This window comes from Coturnix japonica, chromosome 1, assembly GCF_054131305.1.
Source record: "Coturnix japonica strain WE chromosome 1, WE-NBRP24, whole genome shotgun sequence".
Classification (NCBI taxonomy): Eukaryota; Metazoa; Chordata; class Aves; order Galliformes; family Phasianidae; genus Coturnix; species Coturnix japonica.
Window position 1 is genome coordinate 72,891,795 of NC_140663.1, and position 24,688 is coordinate 72,916,482.

General features: G+C 35.6%; 1 protein-coding gene across 12 annotated transcripts in view; it reads right to left on the reverse strand.

Moving 5' to 3' along the window:
• The window catches only part of STXBP5L (syntaxin binding protein 5L), a 158,818-nt gene that overhangs the window by 80,997 nt on the left and 53,133 nt on the right, over positions 1–24,688 (reverse strand). For all 12 annotated transcript variants that reach the window (XM_085524619.1, XM_015874617.3, XM_015874624.3 and 9 more), the window contains exons 3-5: positions 18,230–18,311; positions 16,306–16,406; positions 3,256–3,390 (exon numbers count right to left, since the gene is read on the reverse strand). In XM_085524619.1, coding sequence (XP_085380745.1) covers positions 3,256–3,390; positions 16,306–16,406; positions 18,230–18,311 — 318 coding nt within the window. The remainder of the gene's footprint in view (positions 1–3,255; positions 3,391–16,305; positions 16,407–18,229; positions 18,312–24,688) is intronic.

Genomic DNA, 24,688 nt, shown 5'->3' on the forward strand with positions numbered 1-24,688 from the left:
ACAAAAGCAGAGATCCAACAGATGGAAAGTATGAATAGGTTCTGGGAAACCAACCATATATGAAGTCATTGTGAATGGAACACGCTGTTGATGCCAGATACTTCCAGATAGGCATTTCTTCAAGCTGGTTTTAAAGCACCATGTAGAAAGCAACTAGATCTAAGCTCTTCCCTGGTCCACTGATACCACCACTCCATCACAGAAGGCCACCAGATAGGTCAGGTATGATCTGCCCTTGGTAAAGCTGTGCTGGCTACCCTGGATCTCCTTGCATATACATTATGGAGGATCTGCTCCACGATCTTCCCAGGCATAGATGTGAGGCTCACCAGCTTACAGATCCCTGGGTTTTCTTTTCTTCCTTTCTTGAAAACAAGAGTGATGTTTCCCTTTTTACAGTCACTGGGGACCTCATCTGACAGCCACCATTTTTCAAATATGATGGAGAGTGGCTTGGCAACCACATCAGATAGTTCTTTCAGGACCTTGGGACGCATGTCATCTGGCCTCATAGATTTGTATACAGTCAGCTTCATGAAGCAGCCTCAGACTTGCTCTGCCCTTATGGTGGGAGGGATTATGCTCCCCCAAACCCTAAATAGAGGTCCAGGGATGTGAGAGGTGCAGGAAGCCAAGAGCCAGTGAAGAATGAGTCAACTCATTGAGTGCCTCAGCCTTCTACACATCTGTTGAAGCCAGTTCTCCCTTCCCATTTATCAGTGGGTACATTCTGGCCTGTCTCTTCTGATCAATATATCTGTAGAATCCCTTGTTATTTTTCACATCCCTCACTGGGTTTAGTTCCATCTGCAACTTGGCCTTCCTGATCCCATTTCTGCATGTCCAGATAGCATCCCTGTATTCTTCCCAGGCCACCCATCCATGCTTCCACTACCTATACTTCTTATCCCTCAGTTTGACCAGCAATCCCTTGCACAACTATTCTGTAACACTCTTCATTCAGTATTCTGAAACACTAACAGAACTGGAATTTTAGCTGGTTCATTTTGTTCTTCTGTTCTGTTTTGTGTTCTTTTTTGGGGGTGTTTTTTTTTTTTAACTCACAAAATTATTTGTAATCTCGTTTTGTATTGACTAAGATGCAATAACATATAATTCAACATACCAAAGTTTAATCAGTTCAGATTATTATTATTATTATTTTAATTAATCAGTTCAATCTCTTATAGTTTACCACTGTAGAAGCTTGAAACTATAGTGATAACTGAGGTAAATTCATGATCTGAAAATTCCAAGAGATTTCATCAGAGGCAGTTATGAGACAGTGAAAAAAAATGAGAAGAGATTCTGAAAGGAAGGTAAGTAGGAGTTATAGGAAGAAAGAAAAATCTGTTCTTCAGGCTTGTTTGTGAGATCAGACATGGATCTGACACATTCAAAATTCTATTTATTAAGCCTCAATTGAAAAAGAGGACTCAACTATAGCATCACAGCAATCGATTTACTGGACCAATAATTTTGGCACAAATGTACCTGCGCAGAAAGTAAACTCTGTTTCCACGCTTTGTGGGCAATACTAACTTCTTTAAACTAACCACACACTCTGAATGAAAAACAATGTTATGAGCACTGTTATCTTGTACAAGTTGTACAACTGCATGAAGCTGTTCCTGATATTACACATACATTATGTTCTCCTATGTACTCTCATCATTGAAAGTACCTAGCATCAACAGACCTTATGAGCCTAGAAAGCTCTGAACAATGCAGTTTATAATTGATCTTACTGCAAATAGAAGTTTGGTCCTGAAAATTCCAGAGAGGCCTTAAACCTGAATTATTACATGCTTATGTAAAAGTAAAGTGCAAAAATTATACTAAATTTAGAAGATTAAAGCCAAAACAAACATATTAGAATATATCCATGGCCCAAGACTAAATTTCCCTTTCAACAGTACAGCTTAATGCAATCATAAAGGAAAGTCCACACTCATCAAATACAGTTAATAGCATTTCCTTTAAAAAGTAATCTAAGTTACATCTTTTCCTATAGAAAACTGGAAGAACTAAAAATAATCCATTATTGAGATATAGTAATAACCAAATCTGATATTTCAGACAATTAAGTTTACCAGGAAAAGTTACATAGCTGCAATATTAGCAGTGCTATAGCATCTGTTAAGGGGGGCTGCTGTGGCAAACACCAACATTATGCCCACCAATTTCTTATTCTGGTGCAGAGAAATTAATCCCGGGACACACAGCATCCCACTATCTACCTGCATAGTTACAGGCAATAACTTCTTCCAACACCAAGATGTACATGATGAGATCAAATGGAGAGGATACAGTCATATACTAGCATACTTCTTATAGGGATCAGCTATACTAGTAAGATTGATAGAACTAGAAGCAATGAATGAACACCTGTGCTCAACTGTCATAAAACCAGTAGGGGCAACCCAGCTTTTTAGAAGAAACAATTACTGTAATCACACAGAATCTCCAAACAGCTGAAGTCACAAGGCATATTATGTTAGGTCATTTTTATCCTCAACAGTTTTTTTGGAAGAAAAACTTTGAAAAACTTAAATACACTGTTGCACAGGCAATGCAAAGAAGCGAGGCTGCTTGTTTACTGCAAGGTTCTATAGAGGTAGTCTCTGCAGCTAGCCTATCTTGACAATTCAGTACTGAAATTTATTGGTATGCAGCCCTTATTTCTCTCATATTTTTCACTGAAGAAACGTATTATTCTAATATGGTCTCATATGAAAGGTCTACTGTGGCCATTAATAAAGAAATAATTATATAAATCAAATTATTCAAAATAATTTTTGAACTAATTAGAATGTGAAGTTCTGCCCCTCTGATTCCATCTTTCCCATGGCAACAACACGTAATGCAATACTGGTGGGAAGGTTAAATCTCTATTGCTATGCCATCACCTTCTGCCTCTGACTTCATAGGCCAACACAACAAAAGTTAGGAAACATTACTTTTGGTGCAGCCTCTGTACATTGATATACATAAATATGAAGATATCAAAATCTGATTTTATGATAGTAATGATTATCCGCTTTTCACAATATTTGAAAGTTAAAGAGGATCTCAAATTGCATTTTCCTTTCCAAAAATGAAAGAAAGAAAGAAAGAAAGAAAGAAAGAAAGAAAGAAAGAAAGAAAGAAAGAAAGAAAGAAAGAAAGAAAGAAAGAAAGAAAGAAAGAAAGAAAGAAAGAAAGTCATCTGAAGACAGCAATGAAAGTCACAAATACAAAAAAATCTGCACTTACAGTTCTATTGCTTTGTTCCACATGATAACGTATCCGGAAAGAATGAAGGACTCGATATTTACAATGTGTGTATTTCCCCGCTCTGTTCCAACATAAAGCCATTTACTCTGGAAAGGTAGATGGCAGTAAGTAATTCTGTAAAGGAAGAACAAAACAACAACAAAAAAAAAACTGACTGAACACCACGTCAACAATTTTTAAACACTTTTATAAAGAAAATAACCCTTCTTTCCATTTTAAAACTTCAAGAAAGCACAGCAGGCACAATATTCTGAAGAATGTGCAGTTTTGGAGATCATCTGTAGAAAAATCATGAAAGATAACCTGAAACAAAACAGGGCCATGCTATCTGGTTTTATTAAGAACGGGGTAAAAATGTTGTATCACTTGACCATCATTCATACAAGAAAATGTTTCCTTCACTCGCCATTTTGGAGAATAGAGTACTAGATAATAGCATTACTGAGTGCAATTAAACTATATCACAGACACACATAATCCTACATTTGTATCATTCTTACAGGGTGATGAGCCAGTAACATATAAGCTTGGAAAATATCATGACAGTTTCACATGATAATATATAGAGAGAGATTTTCACAGTTACATTGGATCAGTAGATTCAGGCTCCTTACATTATTATAGTTATTATACAGACATAGCAAAGATGCAAACAACAACAACAACAAAAAATGAAACTATAGGAGATATAAAACCATCTGCTGCTAAAATGCTATCTGCATAGGCTGAAACTTCATCTGATCTGGTGATATAGCACCAGTAATTTTGAGAAAAAGCAATTATTTTGCCTGCTACACCACGTTACTATATTTATCACTTGATTCCACAATCAGGTTATTTCCAGCTTTTATATACAAGTTTGATGTTATCACTATGCAATAATTTTTTGTTCTTAACATCTCCCTCCCCCATAAACAAACAGCATTCAAGACAATAAATATTTCAGTTTCTTATGCTTATGTTAAAACAATCTGAATTCATTGCAGAGGAATGAGATGGAAATCCTGTTTTCTTGATTCAAGTGAGACTCAAGAATGATATAAACTTTGTTTTCTCCATCTGCACAAGGCTGTATATTCTCATTACTCACCTAATTTTGGCAATAATTCCACTGCCTTTAGTTGGAAATAAACCAAGTTTTTCAAGAGAATTGATTTGGGAGTGAGAATTACAGTTTAGTGTGCATAGATGAAAATACCTTCAAGGATAAACTTTGTACTTACTCTGTGAGTACAATGAAATCAACAAATACCTAACAGAAAAAAATGCAGGAGATTTATGCCACCAACATATTCCTTGCTGGATTCTGTAAGCTTCATTATTCTGTTCATAACAGATTCAAAGAGCAATCTGCTCTTTTCACTTCCTATTTTTACAAATGTGAAGCTTGTTTTTATGCCTTCCTTGATCCTTCAAACATCTCAATTTCTGTTGCCTTTTCTTCAGTGGCATCATTTGCTACACTTTAGTTAGATTCATACCAAGTCTGAATTTCTATCTGTTGTGTTTCTATACTAGCTCTACTTCTCCTTCATGCACTCCAAAGCAGCATATATGTGCTCAGCTAGGCTACAGCCCATGCAAAAACATCCTTAGTTCCTGGCTGAGAAACCTTCTTACTCCATATTAACGTTAATTCAGCACTTGCTTGTAGTAAACTTATAGGAAGATAAAGCATTTATGACTTTGAAAGTGTTGAAAATGTGGTTCTCAAGAGAACTGAGAAATAACTCATGAGTTACAAAGTGACTTCTAGCTGACTTGAATACTTTCAGTCCAAATTCTTGCAGTTGAGTTGTCAGTCTAAGCAAGTTCAAGTCTAGGATCACACTGAACTTCAGAACTCAGATAAATCAATTCACAAGCAAGAAGTGGTGTACTGCAGAAAACTTGATCTCCAAAGCACAAAACTAAATTCAATAATACAGCAATGAAATATAGTCTCAAAATCACCACAGAAAATGCTAGACTGCTTTCATTTTCCTTTTAAAATTTGCTTCTACGTTATAATTTCCAGTATGTCCTGCTACAAATAATCATAAAATCAAATGGTTGTCTAATGTCCCAGCTATTGTATTACCTCCATGTTCCAATCTTGGGTTTAAAATTTGAGAGATCTTGCTGTAAAAGCAGCATCAGACTAAAGTAATCATACTATCATAGAATGGTTTGGGTTGGAAGGGCCCTTTAAGATCACCTAGTTCCAACCCCCTGCTATAGGCAGGGACTCCTCCCTCTAGACCAGGTTGCTCAGAGTCCCATCCAGCCTGACCTTGAATGCTTCCAGGGAAGGAACATCCACAACCTCTCTCAGCAACCTGTTCCAGCGTCTCACCATTCTCACAGTAAAGAATTCCTTTCTAATATCTAGTTTAAAACTGCCCTCTGCCAGTTTAGAGCCATTTCCCCTCATTCTGTCACTGTGTGTCCTTATAAAAAGTTCCTCCCCACCTTTCCTGTAGGTCCCCATTAGGTACTGGAAGGCTGCTGATAAGGTCCTCATGGAACAGGACAGTACTCAAAACAGAAGCACAGTTATATTCACTGTATGTAACAAATATATTTTTAAAATTAAATGCATATTAGAGCACAGAGTTATGGAATTATTAGGCATTTTAATACAATACAATGTCGGGTTTCACCAAACAAAGCCATATGATTTTCATACTGTCAGAAAACTACACAGTGCATAGTTTTCTTTTATATCATGCGGTAATGTAGTTTCCTTCTGCATTATGTAAATTGAATGCATACTACTTTAGGTACTATTGACTTTTTTGACTATTGACTTTACAGAGAATATTAACTTCAGCTTAAGGCTTGAAGGCTTTGAACTGAGATTTGGGATTTAATGATCATCTTTCAGTAAGTACACAACTATTTCTTTGACAGAAAACAATGTTTCATACTGCTGTTTTTATTCTGGAAGAAAGGTATCCCTATATTAGACATATATGCCAGAAGCAAATTACAGTGTCTTTTGACACCTTTACAAAAGATCAACTTACCAGAAAAATAGAAGGGCTATTTTTCTTCCCTTAAGAAGGCAGGTTTGGAGTGATTTATGTGAGTGTGAAGTGCTTCTGCAAAAATTTCATCAGATTGTCAATCTGATTGAGGGAATATGGAACACAATTAAATGGAGAGCTGAGAATCTGCTCAACATTGACCACTTAAAGAAAGCCAGACTGAACTGTAGATATTGTACATTATTAGCATCAAGCCAGCATCAAAGAACAGTATGAATCTCATTGATTGTGATAAGAAATAGTGAGAAAAATGAGCTGATATCTTGAATGGTGTTCCTGTGCAGCTAAATACCCTAAGATGTATCAGTCTTTCAATGCAACCAAATCCCAAAGTAGGACATAAAATATAATAAATAAAAAAACAAACACGGGAAAAACTAATAATATCAGTCAAAATGTATTTAAGTCTTGAGATTGCTTCTGAACTTATATAAGCAACATACTTATACTTCTGTCACTGTTGTATTATTTTTTTTCTGGTTTAATATGAACAATTTTCCTGGAATACTTTTCCTGGGGGGTGGGTTCAGAAGGAGGAAGAAAAGAAATTATTTATGTAGAAATGAGAAACAGCTTTTCCAATTTAATTATCTAATTGCTCATCGCTTCGCATCGAAATTGCAACTGAATTTATACTATGCTTTTTCCAATTACATGTGGAAAAACAAAGACCATGTACTCAGGTCCTGGAACAGCATCCTCAGTGGAGTGGGCACAGCCCCAAGCTGCCAGAGTTCAAGAAGCATTTGGACAATGCTCTCATGTGGTTGGCTTTTTGGGTGTCTCTGTGTAGAACCAGGAACTGGACTTGATGATCTTATGGGCCTCTTCCAACTTGGGATCTATGATTCTATGACATTTTACATACAGGGGGCTAAAAACGAACAAGGAAAAGGAGAAGAGGAAAACAAAACTTGCAGCATTAACCTGAGGAACATGAATAACTGATGGATGCAAGCCCTGCTGGCCAGTCACCTTCTCTCAAGAACTACCAAGTCACTGTCTTACATCCAGTGTTGTCTCAGCACTGAAAAGTTCAGCTGCTGAGGAAACCAATCTCCTTCCTACAAAAGTTAAGCATGCCTCAGGAGACTACCTTTCAGTTAGAGTGATTACAGCTCTTCTCCTGGCTCCATGGTCATTATTTGCACAACACTGATAATTTAATCTGTAGACTGTAATTTAAGAAATAAATGTTTGGGGCTCCTCTCTTATTCTGCTGAATACAGGACACAGGTTTTCTTCAAAATAATTACTGCATGAATTAGAACAACTTGCTGAAGGATATCTATCTTGACCTGACGACTTCAGTAGTGAAAGATTCCTTTTTGAATGCTAAGGTCCAGTAAATCAGAATTGCATATCTAAAATGTAATTTAAATGCAAGTATATCATAACAAAAGGATTCTATTTGCACACAGACACATGCATTGTTTCTATAAATTCTACTAAGAAAAAAAGTTGAGAAAACATTGTGACAACATATATATAGTTTGATTTTATTTAACACTTCAATTAACACTTGTTTGTTTAGGTGATTGTTACTTCTATATTGCCTCATATGTTCAGATTAACAGAAACAATCAAACACGTATTGCAAAACTAACTAAAAACACATTGCAAATTATACTTTTTGTGAGCTTTTTGAGATGCTGACAATTAGAAAAATTGCCAGAACTGTATGAGTATTGTGAACATGTCTTTGACAGTAAATGAGTTAACTTATTAAGTTATTTTATGAAATAATACAAGTTTAATAATTATATAAGAAAACTTATGTGTCTGCTTAATAACAAAAAACTTCTGTCTTCACAAACACAGACATGTAGATAGGTTCAGATATTATTGGTGATCTCTTGCAAGGTAGCACAAGCTCATGTAGTGCATGATACACACACTGTGTGTGGCAGCTGCAAGAGGCAGTGTTCGCACTGCAGTGCATCTTCCCCTCTACAGCATTCCATTGTTTGCACTCAAGCTATGCACAAGCAATTCATGAAAAATATCACTAAAAATCATATATTGTTAAAAGTTTACAGTCTTATGTGTGGCCTTGTTATTATCTCTCCAAGGCTGCATGCAATTCATGGTCTGCAGGCTGGATGAACTTGGCTTGCATAGTCAGGGGGAGCAAGATCATCGACAATAAAAGTGACATATTCAGCACAGCTAGATTTGTAGTAATACACAATAGCAATGCAGTAGATTGAACAAGTGGGCTTGGAGCCAATGAAAAAGATAAGGAAATCACTCCTAGTTTCAACACCGGAACTTGCTTTCTTAGCAAGAAAAAAGATGCTAGAAGAAATCAGCATATTTTTCATTGGTATCTAATTTGTTTCTAATGTCAGTTCCTGGTTCTGAGAACACAAAGACAAGAACAAAAAGCTTCACAAAATCAGTGAAATGAATGAATTAATGAAACAGTGTTGGTAAACAGACTAAATTGTGGCTTTCATCTCTGGGAGAAAGAGAATTGTACATGATTTATCTCATCTACTAACCTGTGAAATCACTGTTTCTTATTTGTAGTACATTACTTGCTTGCCATTAATTTCTTTCAAGGTTAAATAAAGATGGAGCTGCCATGTAGCAGTTGTACAGCATTGTAGCAGTGATGGACAATGCAGAACACAGGAACAGCCACCGTATTTCTTAGCAATAAAAAAAAACAACCAAGATGGCAATGCTGTTCCCAAAAAAGAAAGTTCTTGATTCATTTCTTTGACTGTGCTTGTAATAGCTGCTTTAAAAAAGAAACAAAACAAAAAAGAACCCCTAAGGGCAGAGTTCCAACACAGGAACTACAGATAAAAAAATGCAGCTTTTGCACCAAAATCCCATAGTTTCAAAGACGAAATATTTGGCTAAGCTTGAAGATGATAAGGTTGAATTTCATCCTCTGTATGCAGAAATCTGTGTTTACATCACCCATTCTTACTATAAGGAGTTTAAAACCAATTTTATTTTAATACCTATTAAGCTACTTTGATTAACTTTCTGGTTCAGTACAACACCAAACTACTGAAACTGACTTCAAAGCAAAAAAATACCCAAACATTTCTATGTACATGTGCTCATGTATGTGCACACACTTTACTGGGTATGTGGTTGTTTTTTTTCCTTATCAGCTTCCATCAATTAAAATCATGTAGACTTATTGGAGACCAGCTGTTCCCATTTGTTATGCTTCAGTAGACAGGGACACTGTGATTAACGGTTCTTGTTTTTCTGCAATCTGTAGTCTCTCTTCTCTTCCTGCTCATGTACTGTTTAATGAGATAATCTGAACACTGACATTACTAGCTCTATTTCTGACTTACTGGAATAATGCCCAGAGTTTACTGTGACAGAAGGAAAAGTATCCTAAATCACTGCACTGGATTTTGGTTAAAGCTACCATGTGCCTGAGCAGGAAAGGGGTGCTGTGGTTTCCAAGAAGCAGATGCCTTATTAGAACAAAAAGTAGCATATTCTCCCCTACTTAAATACATGACTGGAAAGCTACTCTAACAGAGGTCAAATGATAGACCAGAACAGGTTAGTGAATTTGAAACTCAAATTTGAAACCTTCTAGAAACACGCTTGCAAAAGTAGAGAATTCCTGTAACTATAGTGGTAGGATGCTGTTAATAAAGACCCTCTCACAGTGATCTGCATTTTACGCAGCCTGAATTTGTTTGAATTTTAAAAGATTACCTTTTTTTTTTTTTGCTCTTGTGTAATACTAACATGTATGTTCTTAAATAGATGATCCACATGTGGAAATCATGTTGTATTTTATTTTTTTTTTATACTACAATAGTGGATTTCTCATTTGTTGTGACTAAAGCCTCAAAAGACAGTTGTTCAATGTGTGGCCGTGTGTATGTATTTTAATTTCGGCTATGCAAATCTGGCATTAGAGCAATCTGGCAACCCAGCTGCTATATGAAAACAGCATGATACGTTATCCTGTATTTTCTGAAAAAGGAAAAAGTGGAGATCTATTGACAAACAATTTACTTCTTTTCAATGGCATTAGGAACCACTAGCATATTGCACAGTGTATGATTTAAAGTTTTGCAGCACGTAGCAAAATTATGTCTACTACTAAGAACTAAGGGATTTTTTCCCCAAAGAAAGAAACTTATAGGGAAATTATCTGGGCAAACAACCAGAGGTGGCCAGGTTATAGAAAAAAAAATAAGTTTTTTAGAACGTGTTTTTTGTCCCTTTTGAAGAAAAAAAAACACCACATAAAGGTGATATGAAATAATGGCATTTCAAAGGGATACCTTTTTTATAATAGAAATAATAGACAGAAGTACAGTCAAAGTGACACACAGTAAGAAGTAAGTAACTTGAATAACTCTCATAAGTAAGATTCGTTTATAGCCCCCAAATTTAGCTTATTAACATCTTCCAAATGTTTTTTGGTTTGCTTTTGGTTGGACTCAATGATCTTTTGAGGTCCCTTCCAACTCCTGCATTTCTGTGATTCTATGGTATTCAACATCCATTAAAAGGAAAAAATTGGGTATCAAGTTATTTTTCATTCTGCTTTTGAGGAATACCATAACCTCATAAATCTGTCCAATCAAAATTGATGACTATTGGTATACTATTGGTATAACTAACCTATGTTTTATATTTTAGCCCTTTGCTGATTTTTCAGCATAAGAGAAGAAGAAATAAACTTTTAAGTTTAAGCTTCTGCAGTTAAGAAAAGCTCATCACTCTGTGCATCTTCCTCCCATGAAGCAATTCAATAGGCAGTTTGTGTATTATTCCCTGCCATTTAGATCTTCAAGTGCATAATAAATATTTTTCAAGCTCTTATCTGCAATCTACCTTAATTACACAAAAAACAGTTCTCAAACTGCTAAAGAAACTATTTAATTTTTCTATTGTCTTGAATAGGATGCTGATCTGCAACAAAGTTTCTCCCTCACAGATAACATCTCAAATTATCACTTAACCATGATCAACTTCTGCATACTAATTTATTAAACTTCCTTCACCACTAAAACAAGCATAAAAATAACAGAAGTAAATATGAGTTGTGGCATGAATTGCTTCTGGAATTTTGCATAAGTAACTTTTATGATGACAGTAACATAAGGATAATTGTGTGATCAAACAAATAGACGAATTATGGTCATTACCAGTTTTTTTCCCATGATGAGGTGGGAGGAAGCATCATAATGGTGGTAACATATTGTCATAAGACTGGAAAAGACTAGAGACTCATGGAAGATCTTCAATGTCAGTACCTACTTTTGGCTGCTAGAGCAGATTCTGTAGCTACTACCTTATTCTAACAATACACTGAACTATATTCCAAGTAAGGGTATGTATGTAATAAGAGTATGCTCCCTCATAGGAATATAGGAATATTCTGATTATCTCCTGCATCATACGCTTATCTTAAAAACTCATTATAAAAAGTATAAAAAATATTAGAAAGGTCAGATTATGATGCTTGGGATTGTTAAAACATGTCAAAGAGGTCAGTTTCTCTTGAATTAGATATGCCAATTAACAGCTTGTAGACAACATTGCTTACTGATAGCACTGAGCAATATTCAGTCAGAAGTGACAAGCACTAAAGCAGGACCAGGCCATGGTCATTTTGTAAAAACTTCTTCAAGATGTGGAAGCAAATGCCAATAAACACCATGGCTTTTTTCTGTGTTCCTCGTTTTTTTCCTATCCTCATCCCAAGAAAGTATAAATCCTGTCTACCTTTTTACACCAAGAGACAATTCGAGGTTTTCCCAAATGTTTGTATGGTGAAATATTGCTTTCTATTTGAATTTTGTCATTCTGTCAAACAGCCAAGTGCAGCATCACATCATGTAATTAGAATTTTTTGTGTAATTAGAATGTTTGTGTTGCAGAGTGGCTGTGTAACTTCACTGAACCTATTAACTGTTATCGTGTTTGATGACAGAGCTCTGATTAATTTGCAGTTATAGAATATTAACCAGGAGGCTCTCCTATAAGAGGAATTCAATTCCTTGAACTGTTGATGACACACAATCCAAGTCCGTAACACACAAGTAAACAGATTTGTGTAGTACAGAGACTGCACAGCCCATCATCACTATTAATTCAGTAGCCTCCTGCTGTCCTTTTGATGAGGCAAAGAAACCAGGATACAAAACCCTGCAAAGGTATAGCAAGATACCAGCTGCTCTCAGAAAAGAATACAGACCAACAAAAAAGAAAGGTCACCTGATCCAAAGATATCTCTGTCTTTTCTCTTTGATTCCAAGCACTGCAGTAATACCCTTTATCACCTTGTTCAAATACTGTAAAATCTCAGATGAAGGGGTCAGGATTCTAAATAGCAGTAAGTTAAAGCTGCCAAAGCAATTGCTCTGTGTCATCCACTAAAGAGGCTCCTCTTCCTCTGTGCCAGCATATGCTTAACACATAGTAAAGTATTACAGGCCACAGCCCCAAAGCCAGTTACACAGACTTCTGGTGACTTCCCTTTAGAAAGGCATTCAAGGTACTTTTGCAGCATCAGTGCACAGTGTATGAAGATGGATTTAAAGATCCAGCAGAACATTTACAGTGTGTTCATGTACAATGAGTACAATGCGTCAGTGTACAAACTGACAGTGCTGTCAGCTCACTTGTAACATGCCAATCAGTGCTGGCTAAAATAGGAAAAGAAAGGAAGACTACCCCTGGTATCAGCCACAAGGTAATTCAGCTAGCTCAGCTTCAGAGTAACAGGAGATGAACCATGTTTGTAAGGGAAACTAACAAATGAAAGCCTATGTAATCTGAAATATATACTTATACATATATATATGAGATCACTGAAATCTGGGTTGCGCTTAGTGCATATATGAACTAAGTGAACATATAGTCTCAGCTATACTTGCTGAAGCTAGTCTGCTCTGACTCTTTAAAAAGAAGAAAAAAGTCTACAACAGTTTTTGGTTGTTATAGCTCAATCCTAACGTTATCCAGAGTCTTAACTCTGCTTCCTATTTATGCACAGAATCACAAATTGTGTATTATCAATTATATGCTACTGTTATGCATGTTTTTGAGTAACAGTTTTATCATTACAATTACTGGAATGGGACCAAGCACTGAAACATAGTGGCTATATTTATTTGAAGGTTCTCCATGCTTCATATTACTTGCCACCTACAGCAGGAGAAACACAACAACCTTGTATTTTGATACAAGGCAAAAATGTATTAAGTGCTAAAAAGTCCAGCAGATTACACTGTAGAACAAAAAAATATCAGCTTATTCATTGGGGTTACTAACTTTAAACAAGAAAAAAATACATAATTATTCTCTCATCAGTATTGTTCAGAATTCAGTATGAATCTTAACTCCTGTCAGCCTCCCCTGCAAAAGTAGACGAAAGGATGAGAGGAAGAAAAATAGAAGGTATCTGTTCCAACAGCAAAGAACACACATTTTTCTGAGACAGATCTATGAATCTCCTGAAGAAAATCAATTTTGATCTTTCTGCTTTGTCAGGCTCCCAAATTCCCCTTACATCCATTCTGGTGGAAATTTCTTATAGCTAACAACCATTATTTGCTCTTTCTCTGAGTATCATGTAATTCGTATCTTCTGTACTCTAATAAAATAAAATTAAATTAAATTAAATTAAAAAAAAAAACCTCCAGAAAAAAAACATGGGAGCTCTCTTTTAGTCTGAACTCCATTAGAAATATATACAGAGAAATGCTAAAAACTAATGAGAGGGTTAATGATGGTTTTGGCATTACTTCATATATATATATATATATGTGTGTGTGTGTATATATGTATATATATGTATATGTGTGTATATATATATATATATATATATATATATATATACACACACATACACACTTGCCTAGAGGATTGTGCTGAGTTTTGCATAGAAAACATTTAATCGAGTGTAGACAATTGGAAATACAAAATAGGTTATGTAAAATTTATTTACATCTATGTTAAAAGAAAACACAATAACAACAAAGAGATTTCACTCTGGAACCAAGTGCCTGAACACAGAAAACTAAAAAATTATAGCAGTGTTACAGAACCTTCAGAAGTAAAGAGCTGCCCACAAAAGAATGTCCTCATACTTGTTGAAAGTTCTACTGTAATTTAACACTGGGCTTACTTATTTGATGCTACGATATAGCTGTTTATCAGGATATTTGCCTCAGAGTCTTTAACATGCTAATATAGTGATTTAAATGGCAGAGATTGTACCAGTAATTTAACATATGATTAAAAGAACTAATAAGTTTACATTTAATCACAACTTACTACATTTTGACAAAAGGAAATATAACAAGCTATGCATTTGTTACAAATAGCTATACCCCCAGATCCTTTTAAACCTCAGCTCAAAAATGCCATTATACAATATTTAGTTACATTCAAATTTTTCCAGCATTCCAAATAACTTGCTTCCAAACATTCCGCCCAGTGTTTTAGGATCTCATAAGCAAAAGAAGGTTTAGGTGAATATAAAGAGGAGTGTTTTGCTCCTAGCTCAGCCCAAATATGTGTCTTTGTTTCATCAAAAAATTTCTGATACAATTATGATCATGCTCATCTAAGAAATGGCAGGCAAACAGGTGAATAGACACTGCATTCTTCTAATTACTGATACCTTAGGTTGTATGAAAGATTGCTAGCTGGAAGAACCAGACTATGGTATACTAGAACACAGTATTTAGGCTTATCAACAAATTGTAAATGATTCATGTTCTTGGTGAGAATACCAAGACTGAAATATTTCAATCTAAGTAAGATGACAACCATTCCTCATCCTCTCTCATCCCGTCCCAAACGACTTGATATACTTTTATGATTAGGAACTCTTTGGAATCAGGATACTGCATTTTCTTTCTTACCACTAAATAAATAAGTTAATTAATTTCAGACTTAAAACAAAAAATAATTACAATAATTCAATACAATGTGATATATATTGGAATTTAAAAAACCAATAAATAAAAAGTCTGTCTCAGATTTGTTCCAGCTATAGCTTTGATGAGACTGTTTCTTCACAATGTTTGTAAGGAACTGATATCTTTCACCACTGCACAAGTAAATACATAAACACCTAAAAAAGAAGCTGCTGTATCTGAAGAAACACTGAATGCGTATATTGAGAGAACTGCAGTGTCGCTTAAACTTCTATTCGAAACACATAATGCACAATGGTTATGTTTTCAAACTCAAAAACAAACAGATCCCAAAGATGAAGAATGGAATAACATCCCCCCCTTCCTCAAAAAAAAGCAACACCCTCCTACATTTATCCAATAAACCACATTTTTCACAATAGTAACTGAATTTCCTTAAATAAATGCAGAATTTTTTCTTAATATTAGTACAGATTTGGCATTCTATCTGTTGTAGCAAGTTTTAATCTGTATTTAGTTACTCAAAGTACTCAGCTTGTTTGTCTGAGTTTGAAAATAATCACTCATTTAATCTATTTTCAGCAAAGTTTTTAAGTTTGATACTGATAAAGCAAAATGCAGAAAAGGAGATTTTTATTCACTTGACAGTTACATAGTTTCACAAATTCACAACGGATTCCTGCTAAAATTATGGTATTTTATAAAATAAAACTCTTTAGGGTAGAGGAAAAGAATGTCTGTGTTAAAGTCAGTTGAGGTACTCTGCCTAGTAGAGAACAGGTTAGCCTTGAAGGATCACAGTGCTTTGTGTCTGGTCTTCAAATGCAGCAACCATACCACTGCTCACACCAGTACATGTCAAAGAAGGTCAAATGAAAAAACATCCAACAAAAGAATAGCTACACTTTGTCTAGTTCTGAGAAGGCTGTAGAAAGAAACCAAAGTTTTTGTTCTATGGAAACAGGGTTCAAACAACAGAAGAAAAAAGCTTCAAGATGACATTAAATCCTCCTTTGGAAAGACAAACTATCAAATGTATTATGAAAAATCTGGAAAATAAGTGTGCTATTCTTTAAATGATGTTTTTATTTTTTCTTATATAGTCTTACCGTTCTCTGTTAAATTTCAGAGAATGTAGGATAGCTGGTCGTTTCTGTCTGAGATTCCACAAGTGGAGTGTATCATCTGCACATGCACTGACCAAAGCACCCTAGAGCAGACAAAATACAGCACATGTCACTCTACTGTGAGCTCTGTCTTATTCTCAATTCATCCTCACTGTTAAAACAATGTCCCCATAGAAAACAGTACAACTTAAGAGAAATGCTTGCTTCCTTCTATAAGAATATATTCAAACTAATTTGAATAAATCTAATACTCGTACGTACTTTACATTATTATGAGATCAGTTAAATTAAAGCTCTGTCAATTTAAAATGCAAATTAAAGCTTTTAACCAAAGCTATACATGCAAACTCCCACAAATTTCCACACAAGCTCAGAGATTAATGAAAAGAAGGACAGCCAGTACTTATTTTAAAGGGCGAGTATAAATGGTATGAGTAAAGGAAAAAGGGACACACAAACGACAGCGCCAAGCACAGTACAGAAGCTATATGAGGACAACATTCACAATTGGAACTGTGAAAAGATGCAGGTAAGAGAATATAGGGATGGGTACCAAAAAAAAAAAAAAAAAAAACAGGACAAAAGAGATGTAGACAAAAGGATGGTGTGTTTGCTACACATCAAAAATACTCTGAAGTTATGAAGTCAATCCCTACACGCTCCTATAGCATAAAGGAACTGGATGTTGCCCAAACAGAAGACAATGATTTACCTTTGGTAAAGGCAGAGGATGTGACTGAACATTCAGTTAATACTAACTACGATGGTCTGATAAGATAGACTGAAAGTTCTGTTCTTGTATCTCAGATTTCCTTCCTAATCCTAGCAACTGTTTTTTCAGTGCTGACATATGCAAATGCAACTTACAAAAGTAAGACTTCCCTAATACAATATAATCCATGCTTTAACTGTCATCTCCCAAAGAGTCTGGACCAATGACAGAGATAGAATCTCCACCACAGAACTCAAAATAATCTTTCATATTACAGTTTCTTCTGCTCACAAAGGACTGCTCCATTCAAATCTTGGCTCTTTTATTTCCAACACTTTTTCAACCCTTTTATAAAGAATTATTACTGAAGCTTCAGTCTCCATTCATTACCTTCACCGGTACAGGCAATCTTCCAAACAAGCTCAGAACAAAACTACTTCAGAGATTAAAAAAAATAAAACAACAAAACATCAAAAGCTAGGGCCTTTAATTGAGAAGCTCTAATATCTTCAAGGATTTGAAATTGTCAAAAGTGCTTTCCTACAGTAGGGAAGAAAACTAATGCAAACTGAACTAAAACTATCTTATGATTTTTTCAAGTAACAAGATTCTGAAAACAATCTGCTGAGTAGATTTATAGGCTCAGCAAAGTTTTCTTGTGCATCACTATCTCCAGAGACCTTCTGCATAGAGCAAGTTATAATCTCGTCCTGTTTCTTTACATCATCTGAACTTGATTTTGACAAACCATGTAGAAAGGCTAAGCATGCTCACTTGATTGATGATCCCTGCAGTTGCTCTTTTTTACTGCAAATAGTTGCATATCCACAACTATTGAGTTTTTAGATAATTACCATCAATATTTTTCCACAGGAAAAAAGTCATTTATTAACTGCTATTTGAAACAGAGCTGTGTAGCACATTCAGTAATTGAATGGATTTTACATCTATCTGCAAACATTCATGTATTGACTGCTTTTGTTCAGTATTTTATAGTGATGTAAATAAACATTATAGTTTTTCTGGCATGCAGTCACAAGAATATTCTTCTAAAAGTCTGCATGATGAACATCCTCTGGATGTACGCCACTTACTTGTTGGCACAATTTGTCAATAGGAAAATTCGTATCACTCAATTATAATACACCAATTGCCTAAGCATATATAGAAGAATCCAAGTAAATATATACTTACCTCATTGATTAAGAACTGGAGCTGTAGAACTGCAGCACCGCTTTCATGCTGGCAGTAGCAATCAACACCAGGTCTACCCAATCTGTTGTTATCAAAGTCAAGGATTCTAATGTTTCTGTTATCACCAAAAGACAGAAGAGAAGAAGAAAAAACAAAACAAACAAACAAAAAAAACCCTATCAATTAATCTCTAATTAACCTTTAATTAACCTCAATAATTCTTGCTTTCTGTAAAACGAAAGAATTCAAGCTGACTTCCCACTGCTCTAATTAAAGCATCAACACAATCACATCATCAGAAACATGCGCAACTGTAAGTGATTGGTTGTTGCCTGCTCTTTTTCCTCTGAGAAAAAACAAAAAAGCACGAATGACAAAAATTCAGCAGGATGTCTCTTCAGTTTCTACAACACCTCACTGGTTCATACAGCATGTGAATGTATCAATTTTTTGTACTTATGACAACATTATTTGGTTAATAATTCAGGACTGTGGTCATTGCATTTCTGTAGCAGGCTTTCTTTTTTTCAAACTGAGAAAAGGCTTTTTACAATTAGTCATTTCACACTTACATAAAAAGCTCCCGTGCAACTAACTATTGCTCTGTCTCATCAACACAGCACAATACAGTGCTACATAGATGTAACCAAGTCTAGCTTGGAACTAAATTGCCTAGACCAACCCTTAGACCGAGTGAAACCACTGTGGCAACTTATCTGGGTTACTCCGAATTAACACTGATATATTGCTTTCCAGAAACATCTTGCTGCCCAGATATATCACAAATGTAGTTTTCTATCTGTTCACTTTGGATCTTCTCCTCTGTGCACTAAATTAATATCTCCCCAAGTTAGATTATAGCATTTCCAGTCAGAGTCACAGAGATCAGTGATAAAACAATGTTCCAGAAAATCACCAAACGGTAAGTAAAACAAAAGAGGAATACAAAATATGATATTATTAACCATATTGTTGTATGAAAAAGGTGAAATACCAACATATGCATTCATGACAGCAAGCATTATGAAATAAGTAGAAAAAGATTTTACAAGATAAGGCTTATTTTCTTGTATATCACCAGATTGTAAAATCTGGCACAAAAATCTGCCAATACTGAAGGCAGAGGTCAGAAAAAGTGAAAGCACTTGGAGTAGACTAATCTGAAATAGGTGCAAAGTAGTAAATTCTACAGATAGTATCAACTAATTATTTTTTCAGTTGTTACAGAAGCATTTTAATTGGAGACATCTGACCTGGAAAGACTTGAGTTCTACTCTGCATTTTCCCAAATGGTCTACTAGATAACTGTAGGGAAAAGAACATGAGGGCTGATGTAAAGGAATGCCTCATATTTTATTATGTCGGCCTCACAGAATCAGAGGTATTGGTGGTACAGAAGCTGAGATTGAACCTCCTTGACAACATTACACTACACTTGGTTGACGTGTCAGGTGGCAGCAGAGAGGCAGTCTGACAAAATGGTGAAGCAAAGCTTTGTCACAGAATTCCTCCACGTGGAAAAATGGCACCCGCTGACATTCACTGATGTTTGCTGACTGCTTCTGGAGGCGGCGAGGCAGTGGATGGTGCATTTCAGCAGTGGTGACAGCAACAGTGGGGCACCTCCACTGGAGCAGAGTTTTATGAACGCAGAACACGGGCTTTTGTTCATTGGGGAGAAAATGCATAACTAATGGTGGTGACTATGTTAAAAATGAGTATTTTGTAGCTGAGAATTTGTTCTATCAAGTAGTGTGATTGGGGTCTTTGGATCTGTTGTAATTTCCATGGACAGTAAGAACAGAGAAAAAACTAAGTTACTCTATATGCCACTTATTTTCAAACTGCAGTCCTGAACAAAGCCACAACCATTAAAAGAGCATGAAGCAGCATATCTTTTAAACAACCTATTTTAAATGAGCAATAAAGATATACGGTAGTCTTTTATACATTCTAAGGGTTGGTAGTAATTTCTCCATCCATTTTTAATTACTTCTCTGTAGTACTCATTTGTTATATTCTCTGTAATGGAAAAGGGATTAATACCACTGCCAAAACAAACCAACCAACAGACCAATCATCCAAAAAAGAGAACAAACATCTCCTTTGTGGATTTCAAACCGAGTGGAAATTTTCATCCAATGGGAATTGGATCTAGGTGATTTTTAGGCCTTTTCCAGCTCAAACTTCTGCATCATTCTATGACTTTAACTTAAGCATTATAAGCTGTATAAATCTATGACAGTAGCTGATGATTGTCCTTAATGAAAATTATTCTGGTATTGCCCTGATTAAGAAGCTATCAACCTTCAGCATCAGTATCACGCTAAATAAGCTTTCTGGGAAACATTCTAACAAAATCAATTATTTCATTCAGTATATCCCAAACAAACAAAGCACTCTCCAGTAATTCACATCTATTTGCCTAAGTGTTCATCCTGAAATACTTCACAAATTACTAAAATGAGAGAGAAATTATGCTGTCTGCTTCAGTCTGGCCAATTGCCCTGAAGTAAGGACTGATGCTTACTTAAATAGAAGCATTATCAGTGACTGATGGTGGTTTTCAAACATTCTGGGGGCCGCATTGAGATTCTTCCAGCAGAAGGAGCTGAAGAGATATTATGATTTGGCACATGTTCTTGGCACTTTGTCTTTTCTTCTGCAAACTTTATGCTTTGCTGCCAAGCATGGAGGAATAAACTGCAACTCATTGAAGCTTTTCATACCAGTGTACTCTACCAGGGCATAGAGCAGAAATAATACCAATGAAGGCTTTGGACTGAATTTATTCTTTTATTTTGCCTTTTTAATAAACAATGACTTAGCTAACAGAGAGAATGTAATATTTCTGAAAATACTGAAAAAAGACTAATTCTGATAGATTTGAATACCTTAAAGTAGACACCATGATGTTCAAGGATAAAAACCAGTCACTGGCTATTCTCCCTTATCGGTACATTGGATCTCTCAGGGTCCTCTACAGACATGCCAGATTACAGGGAAAAAAGATTAAAACTGAGTCTGTTGAGACTCACAGTGAAGCAAGTACAACCAGAATCACATGCATCAAGCATGACAGTAGTAACACTGTAACATTTAATCCTAGGCCCTGAATTTGTTAAACAGGGTATTTTGCACTGTATTTTTCACTTGTATGCAACAGTTTTTCATAGGACATTCATCACATATGAACTCCCCTGAACTATGCTGTTTACATTGCTTCAGGTTTCTTCTGTAGCTATACAGAGAAGCTGCAAGAGTCATCTAAACCTTTTTCCTCAGCAGTCAAAGAGTTTCAGTTTGAAGCATGAAAACATCCCTGAATAATAACAAAAGACCCAACACATACTCCTAGCCTTTAATATTCTTGCCTTCTCCCTCAGATAAGGGAGTGCAGCTGTGGGGTGCAGCAGAAGTAGCACTGCTGCTTGAAGGATGTCCTGTCATCTGATCTGCACTGACTAGAACATGTTTGAGTTCCTACTCAATATGCAGCACTCTAAGAGCAGATGCTTGTGGGATGGTGATACACCATTACATAAACCAACTGCAAAAGTGGTTTAGCGTGTTATTTGAATATAGGACAGCATTTTCTTGCAGAAGACCTGCTGCTGACTTGAGTGATTTGAGTGGTTTATCAGTTTAAAAAGCCACAAAGTATTGAACTAAATAGCTAGCGAATAAAACACTGAGATGATTCAATCACATCACTAGCTAGCTAAAGGCTAGTCAGTTGTATCTGTCAAAAGACAAAACGATGAAAGATTTTGTCAAAAGATAACAGCTATGAAGACATAATCTTGCCTCAACATCAAAGTTTTCCATCTATATTTGCAGCTCCTGACATAGTCATATGCAGTTCCTGGAATATTTAGTTTTACTGTTCCTTCCTAGAATCCCTTTAAGTCTCACACACACTTACTCTCAGTATACTAATGATAGCACATGTTCTGGTTAAAATAAATGCCACAGTCCTATATTTCTGTAGTTCAAATGGGCTTCCAGATATAAGATGCTGTATCTTCCTTTAAACATTTCAAACAGCAGAGAATCCATGATTTCTCAAGTCCTGAAAGACTGAGAAGTCTTCAGTTATCCACACTACGAAGAATGTCATGCTATATGTAGAATACATGTAGATTCAGTTTCAAGCTTTTAGATCACATTATGCCTTTCAATGCTAAATTAAATAACTTTCTATTAGTAGAAGTTTCCTGCTGTAGGTGCTTTGAAACAGTGATCTGGCTATATATTATCCATCTCCTTCATAAACACAAACCTCTAGGCTACATTAGTATCATGTCACATAGTAGTTCTACTAGACCTTGAGTAGTTCTGATCTTTTGTTTTACCCTCTATGCTTTATAACTTTTATAATCTTTAAGGTATGGAAAACAGAGCCACACAATCTCAGTACTGACTGCTTTCATACAATACAAAGCAAAATGCATCTTATTATTTCTTTCATTTATTTTACCTTTTTTTAAATGGACCTCTGTGTGACAACTCGTAATTAATTACCTTAGCAAGTTGGGCAATCATACTTTTTATGGTTTTTAAGAATTATAAATTGCTTTATAAGAAATAATGTTCCCCTTGCAACCCTCATGCTATTAACCACGTGTAATTGAGCTCAGTGAGTTTCTTAGAAATGACCTGAAACCCAGTCATAGCCATATGACCTTCTGTGTGCTGTGGATTCACCACAAACTGCGTAATCAAACAATAGCTCTCAGCATTGCTTTTCTCTTGTTTGTTTTAAATATAGAAGTATTCAATTTTACAGCAAGATTCATTATGCCTTGTGTTCATCCAGCTGTTCAAATAAAGAGCTTCTTTTTCCTTCCTCTGCAAAGAAAAGGTGAATTATCCACTATGATTGGCTGCTCTCTAGCACCGCTAAATGCAGTGTGCTTTATAAATACAAACTTTTGGGCACCCAATAAGCATGAGCTTTTGGTCTAAAATTACCTCTGCCTTGTTTATTTTTCTTGACATAGATTTCTCCATTCATGCATATGAACTACAGCAATCACAGGAACAGCAGAACATCAGTTATGATATATAAAGGCTTAAAGATTTGCAACTTTGGTTTCTTCTGGGTTAAAAGACTTACAGATAAACAATATTTAATGGCAGCTGGATGGCTGGATGAATGCTACAAAAATATCAGTGACCATCAGTACAAGTTGGATACAAATTGGCATCAAAACTTCACATTTTTTTTTTCTGATTCCAATGAATGTAGGGGCTGTTTTATTTCTCAAAATATCTGCAGATATGAAAAGCATTACCAACATTCATAGGGCTATATGTTTTGTAAGACTATGTCAAAATATCTTTGATACTTTAGAAATCATCAGTTCCAGAAATGAAAAACAGATACAATCACTATGTGATTATCTCAACCAATCCTAAACCTCGAAAAGCAAACTGTGAAAAACAGATACCCTGAGGCTATGACTTCAGCAACATTTTGCAAATAACACGAAGGGGAATGATTTCATACAAGCTATTTGCGTGAAATCAGCTAGCCCTAAATTCTTCTCCAAAAAGCAGCCATTTAGCTGCTAGCCTGTAAAAGCCCTATGTTGCTAGGCAGCCACTTTGAAAGCTCAATATTTTGAGGTTGTACTTCTTGTGGCAGTAACAAAATCCTATTCAGTAAGAGTTTGCATTTACAGGAGGCTTCCTTTTCTTTTTCAGGAAGCTCTCTAACACAGATAAAAACATAAAAACCAGTTCATTTATTATACTCACAAGTGCTGTTGTTTATGAGAAATCTGTAAAGCTGGTTTATAATCACTTCTGGTTGAAAGCTACTGAGTGAATGAACACACTGGAAAAGATTAACTCTGGACCTAACACATGCTGAAGGTTGTGGAAACCTAAACTGAGCTACAAGTGAGAAGGCCGGGTATTTTGGAACATCCTAAAGGCAGTAAATCACCTTAACATAACTAAGTGCCTACACAACACCATAAAGAGACACTGATAAAAAAGAAAAATGATATTAAAACTGAATTTTATCCCTCTTATTACTTTATAGAGGGCTCTGTAAAATCTGCAATCCACTGGCCATCTATATACGCAGATGGAAGCCTAACATTATCTTAAAACAGAAAGCAGACAGGTTAGCTTTAATTTAGCCATTTTTAATTTCTATTTCCACAGCCTTCAGATATTAACATTTAACAAAGTATTTGCTATATTTACATATCTGTATACTCAGCACATAACACCACACATGCGGATTAGGGTATATGCAGTTACTGACACAAAAAAAATACAGCTACCTACAACTATTTTATGCTGAAAAAATACTGAACTTAAAAGGTAAACATGACCATTGTGTTAGTATTTGATTGACCACATCTGTTGATGTCAGGCTGAGAGGAGGTTTTTGGAAATTTTGTTAGTGCTCTTCAAGCAAAAAGTGGAAGGCTGTCTAAGTTC